Raw genomic sequence first — 12,111 nt, forward strand, 5'->3', positions numbered from 1 at the left:
TAAAAAACTGCCACTTACAGCAGAATCAGTACCAGCGTGTAACAGCATGAGCATGGAATGGACAGCTTTACGTTGGCTTTTGCATTAGCCTGTGAAACTCCAAACGTCCCTCCCAGCCTCAGTTAGTCTATGATTACCAATTACCTGTGCCACAGTCTGTAGAACTGCCAGTCTAGCGGGAGGGGAAGTGAGGAAAACTGGCCTTAAAGAAACATCAACACCCCCCATCAACATGAACAATGGAAAACTCGCATGAAACAATGAACACCTTGAGAAAATTTAATTAATGAGGCTACCAGTTTTATCCACCATCACTTCTTAGGGTTAAGGCATTCCAAAGAAATGTCATCTCCAGTCTGGCTCTGTCAAGACCTTCTAGAGAACCGCACTCATTGTTTCTACCCGCTCTTGGGTAGAACAGTGACAAGATACTAACCCACTTAGTACAGAAGGTACCTGAATCCATACATACCCAGTAGTTGCAGAGCAAGACTACCTGTCCCTGTCAGTGTATTACATGAACAGATTGCAGTCAACTAATTTTTTAAACTTACAGATAGTCTCCACTGGGGAAATTCAGGTAATAGACTACATCGGTCACAGGCTGGCTAAAAAAAAAAAAGAAAAGAAACCATTCTAAATATTTGGTCCTTGATACAACCTTTGATCTGGGAGGTCACTGTTCCTGTCTAAGTGGTCCTGGGATTCTCAGCAGTAAATACACAGGAAAAAAAAAAATCTGCTGGCAGAATTAGTGATATTTTTGGAGCAAAAGTAAAGCACAGAATGTAAAACAAAATATTTATTATAGCTACAGCATTTAAGAACACTCAGGAATGTGGATCAGATGTAGCAGCTGTTTTTATATTCCTTTCTGTGTTAATCAGAGATACAAGCTGGAGGATTTCTGGGTGAACAAACTTACCTGCAAAACAAAAGAAAGGAAAAGTTAATTAAAAACTGTCATTTTCCTGTGTGGGAAAGGCTGGTAGAAAAGGGTGAGCAGTGTTGTTACTTTAGGCTCAAAATAAATGCCAAATTATTTTTTTTAAGCAAGAGAGAATTCCCACTTTACTCCAACTATGGAATAACTGTAACAAGTTACAGCTAGTTCTGCCTTAAAATTAAGACACTTAAGAGCTGAAAAAAGGATGCACCCTGCCGAGGAAAATCCCATGCTATGTATCCTGCTACAGCAAACCACCCCGATTACAGGTGCAGAGAGTATAGGCTGTAGGCTCTACCGAGACACCAGCTTAGTTTAAAGTTGCTGAATTCTAGTAGGAGGGTAAAGACATCATTCAGATATTAATTATTCCAGCTATGCTGATGTTGTCCTTTTCCCCTCTTCTTCCCTAATAAAATTACTGCATTTTTTCAGAGAGCTTATTATTTCCCTGAGGAGTCACCAAATTATAAACAGGACTTGTCAGGGACTTTGTCTGGTGATTGCTGGTCCTCTCTCCAACTTTGTCGGTGCCTAGTTTTCTCCCAGGACAGCATGATTGGGAGTCACAATCCTCTTCTGGTGTTCAACCCCCTTGCTGAAATAATAAAAATTATTTTTCACCCATCTGTTCCTCCCACTATCAGTTTATTTTGGAAAGGATGAAAAGTGGTGAATAAAAATTGAAACAATTGGCCCCAAAACATTTCACTGAACTGGTTCTCACATGTACCTTGGCCAGGTCACACAAGAGTGCAGATCATGTAGAAACAACAAATTTTACCTCATTGGTTCATGAAACACTTAAAAAACAAGCCGCTGACAGAGCATCAGTGAAGACTGAAGCCTCCTACAGAGCCCTCTGATGTTATAGGGGGATCCTTAAACATATGTAAATGTAATGAAAGCTGGGCCTCTCTCTAGGTAAAAGGTGATGTAGAAGGAACTTGGTATAAATGAAATTCAGGCTTAATACATACAGATAAATGTAAAGTATTTTTACACTCCAGTAATTTTCCCAAAAAATATTTAGAGTACTTGAGCAGTGAGCAAAATAGCTGGTTCTCACTTGCTCCAAATGTCTATCAGGAAAAAAAAGGCAATTTATATACTTCATTTCAGTTACGAAAGACAAAAACCACAAAAGCCGAAATGTCATACCAGCAGTTGAATCATAAAAACTCTGCAGTCTGCCAGGTGTGTTTTCCAGATCTTCGTACTCATACGCTTGCAGTATCATCTCACACCGATCCAACTGTTTTACAAACTTGGCTTCTGCAGTACACTGGTTTTCATATTCCTGAACAGATTTGCAGTTATAAGAAAAAAAAAAAAAAATTCATTGTTCTGAAAGACTATTAGAAGCCTTTTATATATGTCGAATTTTGTTCATTAGCACAAACCACTCCATAAATAATTCATGACAGTTATGTCTTTCACTCTTTTTGAGACTGCTATTCAGCAAAACACTTGAAATAAGTACATGCTAAATTTCTCTTAAATGTAACAGCCCTTAAGAACTCATTTCTTTTGCATACTGTAACTTAAAAACTTGCCAAGTTTCTTGGTTGAATCAGGGATGATATGGAGACAACCCTCTCGATATACAAGTTAAATAACAGGTTCCAGTTAACATTTTATAGATAAAGATCTTTCCAGGCCTGTCTAAGGCTATGAATTAATGCAGTGTGTGCCTACGTGTTACCACTACCTATTTTTAAGGCCTATTTTGCACTTTTCTTCACCACTTGCTGTTTTTATAAGAAGTTGCTCTTTACATTTCTCCTGTCACTCCTTAATCTCTTCGATCTAATCTGTCTGAGCCGCTTATATGTCTTTATGTCTCCTCTAGGAGCTAGGGAGGGGAGTCGTTAAGGGGTTTCCTCTCCTTCAGACTTCTAAGTCCCTTAATCTCTCTGCTGTCTTTTCCCTCTCCCCAGTCACTGTCAATATATATTTGTGAGTCATTCACACTTCTAGTCAACTTGAACAATTTTGCTGCCATTTGCTCCCAGTGATGGCTGCAGATGGTTTGCATTTCATTTTCTCTCTTTAAAATCTACTGCATAGTATTTGATGCAACTGTATTTGAACCAGGGAGGCTGTGGATGCCCCATCCCCGGAGGTGTTCAAGGCCAGGTTGGATGGGGCCTTGGGCAGCCTGATTTAGTAGGACGTCCCTGCCCATGGTAGCGGGGTTGGAACTAGATGGTCTTTACGGTCCCTTCCAACTCTAACAATTCTATGATTCTATGATGCCTCATCAGCTGGTCTTCTCCCGATTTCCAAAACCAGCAACAGAAAAATTCTTTCTGTGCAGGCTACCATCACCTTGACAGCCTCACCATCACCTTGACACCCTTGGCAGGCCTGACGGCATTCATCAATCACAGCAGAAGCTTAAGTACACACCAGGCCCATCTGTGCTTTCAGATCCACTCAACCCATGTAAGAAACAGGGCAGTTCTGCAGATGAGAGCAGCACAAGCACAGAAGTTTTTCCTGCTGACCAAAGAACATGGCATCTCTTTCAGCATCTTCAGACAACGACTATGGCTGTAGGCTTCATTCACAGTGGCAAGACACTAGTTGTAATTCCAGCAGAGTGATGCTCAGTTAAGTGTCACAGAAATTTTCTTGTCTGACATACTACTAGGAGCCTGTTTGGTCTTATGCTTACTGCTTTAACTTTGAAAGTCAGAAATCCATATTTTGATAGCCATGATTGATTCATATACTATTCTATTTGGATTTGAATGATGCTTTGAATTTTGCATTGCATTTTGATCATTATTTTAGTAATCAAGTTCATTTTGACATTCCTTTCCTCCTTTCAGTCTGCGCTTTGCCCCATCTTTAAATTGTTCAAATACTACTACTTATTTCCTTAAATCCACTTGTTTCTACTCATTTTTTTTGACTACCAAAGAAAAGCTCTTTGCAGCATCACCAAGGAGAACTTGAAGAGGAGAACTATGGCCGTTTGCTTGTAAGGTCTGCCTCACCTCCAGCAATTAATTGGGATCACCAGTTACCAGTCTCTTCATGTCATGTAACTCAACAAATCTTATTCATACCTCAGCTCACATTAACTTCAAGAAACATTAGCTATTGCACGTGCAACTGTGCACAGAGCTGAAATATACACTTACTGTTTCCTCCCTGCAGGTGTTTAAGAGTGCAAAATAACAGTATACTTTGGAAAAACAGTAACTGGTCTCTAAAACACCGCAGTCTACCTTTTAAAAACTACTCTGGTGCTTTTGCTCTTGAAAAAAAAAAAGCAGGATGGAGCTGAAGTGTGCTGACTCATTTAATGTTTTGTTGTTTTGGTTTTTTTTTTTAAAAGAGATTCTGGATTAAGCTATAAAGTGAATATATTTCAGAGGTACCTTTCTGCTACTTTCTCCCTTACACTACACTTGCAAAGTGCCCACCAATACAGTCCAAAGCAATAATCCTTAAGGCTGAAAGGGAAAGAGGGGCAGAGACAAGGGCAGAGCAGTGCGGGAAGGACTTGCAAGAGCATCAGCAGATCTTGTCCTACCCACTGTTCAGTTCTGGGCTATAACTTCCTTCATTCACAAAAAGAAATCAGAGAGCTGAAAGCAGGGTACAATACCAAGTGATCAGAGGCTTTTCTGTCTTTATTTTTCCTTCTTAAGAAGTACCTAGCTGTTCTGTTTAAGATAAGACTAGAGGGGATGACATGCAAGTATTAGATTCTTAGGTTACACTTGCTGTTACGTGGCTTACACTCATCCTGCTGCACTGAAGACTGCTAATAAATTATCCTGAAGGTAGAAACAAAAAAAGGTCCAAAGTGTGCATACATTAAATTATGGTTAGTGAGAATGATAAAAAACTAACATGCTGAAAAACTAACTGCAGACTGAACCTGCTCGCATACAATCCTAAGAGAAGACTGAGGCAAAGAAAAAGAATATATGCTGTCCCACAGGACTATCAACAACTCCTCTTCCTCAATTATAACAGCTTCCCAAGGGAGAGTGAACCAGCGCTCACTAAACAGATGCACACACAATTTCCCAGACCTGGTTATGCTCGTTTACCCTCTACCTTGAATTACAGCACTGAAAACCCATCTCCACTGCCAGTTTCACCACACAACTACAGCAAGAAAAAAATGCCACTCAAACAGGGTGTTCCAAGAAAAGGCAGAATTTGGCTGTGAGTATCTGGAATTTAAATACAGTCCAAGTGGAAAAATAAGAGTATCAGCATAAAGTACAGTTTCAGCTCAGAGAGTCCAAAAAACACATAATGCTTTGTTTGTAAGAACATGGGAACAAGAGATTGTGGATGCACTTGTCCCCATGTGACTGTTTGCCAGGGAAAGATAAAGCACAGTAATTACAAATTTGAATTGTTTCACCCCTAGTTTTCAAGTTATCAATTCGCAGCACTAGTTTACATCAAAAAGTTAAATCACCTTCAAATATAGAAGACACTTTCCAATACAAATATTGAAGGTACCCAAAACCAGCCAGCAATTTGTGCCATTTGTAGCAAAGCACAGTTTTGTGTCTGCATGCGACATTTAAATTTAAACCTGAAGTTAGTATTAAATATTTTAGCCTAGTGGGCTGGATAATAAAGAAATGGAAGCCACATAATTATTACTTGGATAAAAACCCTAAAATACTTCACAGCATCATCAGCTCCCACTATTTCACCAAAGTTTGGGGTCTCTTTTTGAAATGGATTCCAAAGTGACCTTGGCTCATACCATTAGCTTATCTTCCAGGCAACTGAACCCACCTTGACTGAGATGAAAATAAGAGATGACACAGTTTCACAGGAAAACAGGAAGACGACTATGGGTTAACCTGAACTTTACCAAAGGATTAAAAGAATGCATGCTTACTTCCCAGAGTTCATAGATTTCTTTTCCGAGGTCCTCTGATAGAAGCTGGGTCAGTTGTTTCATAGCTTCCTGAAAAAAACCCAAACATTTCCATTTGTCCAACTTTTGAGCAAACACTTTATCATTATCTTTTTTGAAGAATTAACTACTTGTTACCAAGTTTGTAGAAAACATCACACAGTACATTATTCTAAAGCACATATGTACATAAATCTGCCAAAACCAGTAGCATCACTCAGTGAAGAATCTGTTTTGGAAGCTGCTTAAGTTAAAAGAACTAGTCCAAAAAAAAAAAAAAAAAAAAAACCCAACCTGAAAGTGCATCCAATATCTTCAAGCATCCAAAAAAAAGCCTGAAGCAAAACAGGCAAGTCAAATGCCAGGGAACTACAGTCTACAAGCTCTGCCTTCCAGATTTAACTGGCAGAGGCAACATTTGAACTTAACAGGTTACAGGTGAGGTTAATAAAAACAGCTTCAAAAACTCCTTGTGTCCACAAGCAACTGCCTCCTCCCAAACACTCAACCACGAGCAGGGCTGACTGTCAGGCAGGCAACACAACATAAGCCTTTAAAAATCTCCAATTTTGAAAAACAGAAAAAAAAAATCCATTTAATACGCTGCAGCAATAAACACAGTGCTCACAGACTGAGATACCATTGGCTCAACAACAAAAATCTTGGCACAAGGTTTATCGCAGTATCAAACTGATAGTATAACCAGCAAGCAGAAACTGTTCTGCACGCGCTTTGTGCTCTCCCAACTGATCAGTCTCATTTCTGTGCTATTTCTACTGTTTTCCTAATAACGCTAAGGGCTGCTTCCAAAACAATCAACATCACAAGACAAAGGTTTTGTGCCATGATTGCTTCTCCACTTCAAATACAAGGTACAGTTTCACAACACAGCTGAACTGAATCAGCTGCTCCCCACTGCAAGGTCTCATTCCTCTCTACCTCCTTCCAGTTCTGGAGCTCACCAGATTTCAAGGTTAGCAGGGTAAAACAACCCAAACAACCCCAAACCAAAAATCCAAACTGTTGTTTGTTTTTTTCTTTTATATCAAATGAAATTTTCTGCTGCCTTACCCTTGGTGAGACTAGCTAGGTAAACTTACTGCACAAGCACCAAACTTCAGAACCAGCTCAATATCAGCTGTATAGCAAAGGGGAAAAAAGGTGAACTCCACAGCAGCGTATTGATAATTCAGCTCAAGCCACTTCATGAAATTGCTACCCTTCGTGTATTTTTACAACAAAGTATTCAAAGTCAGCCGAAACGTTTAATGCTTGACTCTCCTTTCCATAAAGTCAACAGCAAAGTCCTCTCTGATTGAAATGGGAGCAGAAAGAGCTGCAAACAACCACACTTAGGCATAAAAACATCTTTCTAATTGCCTACATACAAATAAGAATTCCCTCTAGGCACAGTTCATGCCTGGTCTTTGGCGTCAAAAAACCTTTAGACATTTCTGGGAAAGGTGATTTTTTTGTTTTCCAGTCTAAGAACACACTAGGAACTACACTGTAAAAAAAAAAGAAACACCAAAATTCTAAAGATAGTACTTCAAGAACACTGAGTATCCTTTTGATCTTTAACTTCCAATTTCTTAGCAAAGACCTTACTCTAGGATTTAGCCACAGCCTCCCCAACCCCAAGTTAAAACATGTAAACCTAAAAGGGGCAGGGGGGATAATTACTGTCACAGTTATTATGCTCTTTGAAGAGCTAATTGTAGCATCTAAAATTTCCGAGGCATCACGTTGCCCTCTAGCTGTGGCTGAAAGAGTGGTTTACATTTTCTTCAATTAACTCAACAAAGCAGACAGAAATGACAAACGAACAGTTTGCGTATGTACAAGGCCAAACATAAAATAACTCCAGGCACGCTGCACTCAAAGTCTCATGACAAAAAGATAAAAACCACAAAAATCAACAACCTGTGTCTGGAGTCCTGTGCAAATGGTTTAAATAAAGTCTCTGTCACAATCACACAATCTGGCACTACACAAATGATCCACCATGAACTATTATTCACCTTTCTCAGTGCACCTGCTCCCTGCTCCCCACCTCTTGCTAAGGCTGGTTAACGTGACTAATTCAGGCTATGAAAAAAATCAAGCCAGTCAGGAATAAATGGCCAACATGAAGATTACTTCAAAGTTTCTTCTCCCATAACCTTGTACTTGGTGACATTACATGTACAAAAACCATGAGATGAAAACTTTGGTTCACTGTGGCACACTCATCCAATGCCAATTATATTGCTTGGAAGGTCTCTTCACTACCTTCAGAAGATTAAAAACATGCAGAATGTTTTGCAGAGGTGTTTTTGTGCCTTACGCCCATACCTCTTCTCTCCTGTGTTTCTCCTCTTTCGAAATATTATCCGCAGGAGCAATATCTCCAACAATGCATTCAGCCATATCGTGAACCAAAGCTAGTCGTATGCATCTGACAAGAAGCAAAGACAGAATAATTAGGTTTTGAGCATTTTAATTTATACCTTATTATTCAAAAAGCTGAGAGACTGCATAATTTATCCCCTTCATATATTTTACACGGTTGGCTTTTTTTAAATTTTATGTAACGTTTTTCACTTCTTTGCTAAGGGAAGTAGTTTCTACCTACATGATTTTAATTCTGATTTAATGATTTAATTTCTAGCTACTGCTGCTTGTACATGTAGATTTGAGTATAAATACAGTTTGCACAAGAGCACAGCATTAAAAAATCATGTACTTAGCTTTTGTATGCTTGGCTGCAACAGGAAGAAGGTAACATAATTGGAGCCATCCAAAATTCAATACATAATCTGACACTCACAGCTTTGTAGCTATGTCAGTTTGCACCAGTATACTCAAAAAAACCTTTGCTATTTTCATCAGCTCCTGAAGGGACAAAGCAAATATGATCCCATACTAGACTCTACAATTCTTTCAACACTAATTACATTTTCTCTTCTATGCTACATGATTTCTGAGGCTCCTTACTGCTGCTGAATGCAGTAAGTCTGACGAACTCCACACAGTGTATGGCTTTGTCTTTGCTGTCTGTTGCTTCAAACAGTGTTTTAAATGTGTCTCTTCAGCTCCCTTACTTATAGCTTGAGAGAAGGCCAGCGCAGAGCCTCTCATTTAACACTTGCCTCAGTGCCTGGAGTTTAGCACTCCAGGTAAACAGCACCCTGTCCAAAGTGTGCAGGGAACAGGAAAGGGAACAGTATTTCCAGCTCCTTCAGTGTCTTTTAAAAGCTCTTCCTTGGAGTGATGGCTAGTTCAAGTGCTTTGGTTGCAACTCTCACATGACATTAACAGAAGCTCACAATAACCAGAGGCAGTCTCACCTGTCCTTGTTAAGGCTCTTGTCTTCGGTCACCAAAGCCATCATGGCCATCCTGTACATATGATCAGATACACTCTCTGGGTTTGCCACGTTGCTGTACACCCATCCTGTCCGTGGTATTCTCTGCGAGAGGAGAGCAACACAACAATATAATCATCAGACTCTTAGGTTTTAAAGCGCCTTGCTTCAGAAACATCAGCAGAATTTTCACCCCACCGTCCCCTCCATGCTCCAGTGAGCTCCAACACTCCCAGGAACGCGTGCCCCAAGGACTGGTTTCCCCAGAGGGTGGGATGGGATGCCTTCACATTGATGTTCACAGGCAAGGAAAATGCAGCAGCATTCGTGAGAGATGCAGCAGGAGCTGAAGCTTTGAGATCGTGGAGTCCAACCACACCTGCCCACTACTAAACCACATCCCCCGGCATCTCATGCCCCATCCTTTAAATCCCTCCAGGGATGGTGACCCAGCCCCTCCCTGGGCAGCTGTGCCTGTGCCCCACAGCCCTTTCAGGGAAGAAATTTTTCGTAATGTCCAATTTGAACTTCCCCTGGCGCAACTTGAGGCCATTCCCTCTTGCACCATCACTTGCTACTTGGCAGAAGAGACCAGCACCCGCTTCTACAACACCCTTTCAGGCAGTTGTAGAGCGATAAAAGTCTCCCCTCAATCTCTTTTTCTCCAGACTAAACAACCTCAGTTCCCCCAGCCGCTCCTCCTAAGACTTGTGCTCCAGCCCCTTCACCAGCTTTGCTGCTTTTCTCTGGACACGCTCCAGCACCTCAATGTCTTTCTTTTAGTGAGGGGCCCAGAACAGAGCACAGTATTTGAGATGCGGCCTCACCAGCGCCGAACGGGCAGAGCCCCTGCCCCGCCCCCGCCGGCCGCGCCGTTTCTGACACAGCCCCGGATGCCGCTGGCTTTCGTGGCCCCCCCCGCGCAGTGCCGGCTCACCCGCCGATGCCGACCCGCACCCCAGCTCCCCCTCCTCCCGGCAGGCTCCTCGCCGCCCCCGGCTGCCCCTCCTCACCTTGAGCCGCCCCAGCAACCGCAGGAAGGGCAGCAGCCCCGGGCCCGGCCCCGCCATGCACCCACCACCCCTCCTGCTGCGCCGGGCGGGGCCGGGGAGAGGGGCGGGGCTGCGGAGGGAGCCGGGGCGGGGGCGGGAAAGGAGCTAATTCCCGGCATTCAGGCTCCGCGATTGGATGGAACTACTGATCTGTCAGCCTCACCTCTGTGCCTGGGAAGATCGTGGAAGAGGTCCTCCTAGAAGCTATGCTAAAGCACATGGAGGACGGGGAGGTGATTAATGGCATCCAGCATGGCTTCACCGGGGACAAGTCCTGTCTGACCAACTTGGTGGCTTTCTATGAAGGGAGGACCATAGCAGTGGACATGGGAAAACCAACAGATGTGATCTATCTGGACTTCTGTAAAGCCTTTGACACGGTCACCCACATCCTTCTCTTTAAATTGGAGAGATACGTATTTGATCACAGAATCACACAGAATCACCAGGTTGGAAAGGACCCACTGGATCATCGAGTCCAACCATTCCTAACACTCCCTAAACCATGTCCCTCAGCACTTCATCCACCCGTTCCTTAAACACCTCCAGGGAAGGCGACTCGACCACCTCCCTGGGCAGCCTGTTCCAGTACCCAATGACTCTTTCTGTGAAGAATTTTTTTCTGATATCCAACCTGAACCTCCCCTGGCAGAGCTTCAGGCCATTCCCTCTAGTCCTGTCCCCTGTCACTTGGGAGAAGAGGCCAGCTCCCTCCTCTCCACAACCTCCTTTCAGGTAGTTGTAGAGAGTAGTAAGGTCTTGATGGGTGGACAGTTCGGTGGATAAGAAACTGGTTGCATGGTCGCATTCAGAGAGTAGTGGTCCATGGCTCAGTGTCCAGATGGAGATCCATGACGAGTGGTGTGCCTCGAGGATCCATACTGGGACTGGTGCTGTTTAATATCTTCATCAATTATATTGGCAGTGAGATTGAGTGCACCCTCAGCAAGTTTGCAGATGACACCAATCTGAGTGGTGCATTTGTCACACCAGGAGGACTGGCTGTCATCCAGAGGCACCTGGACAAACTGGAGAAGTGGGCCTGTGAGAACCTCATGAGGTTTAACAAAGCTAAGTGCAAGGTCCTACACCTGGGTTGGGGCAGTCCCTGGTTTCAATACAGGATGAGGGATGATGTGATTGAGAGCTGCCCTGTGGAGAAGGACTTGGGGGTGCTGGTTGATGAGAAGCTCAACATGAGCCAGCAGCATGCACTTGCAACCCAGAAGGCCAACCGTATAGTCAACTGCATCAAAAGAAGCGTGGCCGGCAGGGTGAGGGAGTTAATTCTGCCTCTCTGTTCTTCTCTTGTGAGACTTCACCTGGAGTATTGTGTCCAGTTCTGGAATCCTCAACATAAGAAGGATATGGAGCTGTTGGAACGGGTCCAGAGGCGGCTACAAGGATGATCAGAAGGGCTGGAGCACCTCCCATATGAGGACAGGCTGAGAGAGTTGGGCTTGTTCAGCCTGGAGAAGAGAAGGCTTAGAGGAGACCTTATAGTGATCTTCCAGTACCTGAAGAGGCTACAAGAAAGCTGGTGAGGGACTGCTGACAGAGGCGTGTAGTGATAGGACTAGGGATAATGGGTATAGACTGGAGAGAGGCAGATTTAGGCTAGACATAAGGACAAATTTCTTCACTATGAGGGTGGTGAAGTACTGGCACAGGTTGCCCAGGGGAATTGTGGATGCCCCATCCCTGGAGATCACAGAATCACAGAATCACAAGGTTGGAAAGGACCCATTGGATCATCGAGTCCAACCATTCCTAACACTCCCTAAACCATGTCCCTAAGTACTTCATCCACCCGTTCCTTAAACACCTCCAGGGAAGGCGACTCGACCACCTCCCTGGGCAG

General features: G+C 43.1%; 1 protein-coding gene across 1 annotated transcript; it reads right to left on the reverse strand.

Annotated features, from left to right (window-relative positions):
* Window positions 1-789: 789 nt before the first annotated feature.
* HDDC2 (HD domain containing 2) lies at window positions 790-10,330 on the reverse strand. The gene is made up of 6 exons (XM_054064015.1): window positions 10,212-10,330; window positions 9,182-9,303; window positions 8,187-8,289; window positions 5,835-5,903; window positions 2,108-2,246; window positions 790-925 (listed from the first exon to the last, which is right to left on the reverse strand). Exons 1-6 carry the CDS (start codon window positions 10,266-10,268, stop codon window positions 831-833), a joined length of 585 nt encoding a protein of 194 aa, XP_053919990.1. The 5' UTR covers window positions 10,269-10,330; the 3' UTR covers window positions 790-830.
* Between the last annotated feature and the right edge of the window lie 1,781 nt (window positions 10,331-12,111).

The sequence above is a fragment of the Cuculus canorus genome, chromosome 3 (genome assembly GCF_017976375.1).
Source record: "Cuculus canorus isolate bCucCan1 chromosome 3, bCucCan1.pri, whole genome shotgun sequence".
Lineage (NCBI taxonomy): Eukaryota > Metazoa > Chordata > Aves > Cuculiformes > Cuculidae > Cuculus > Cuculus canorus.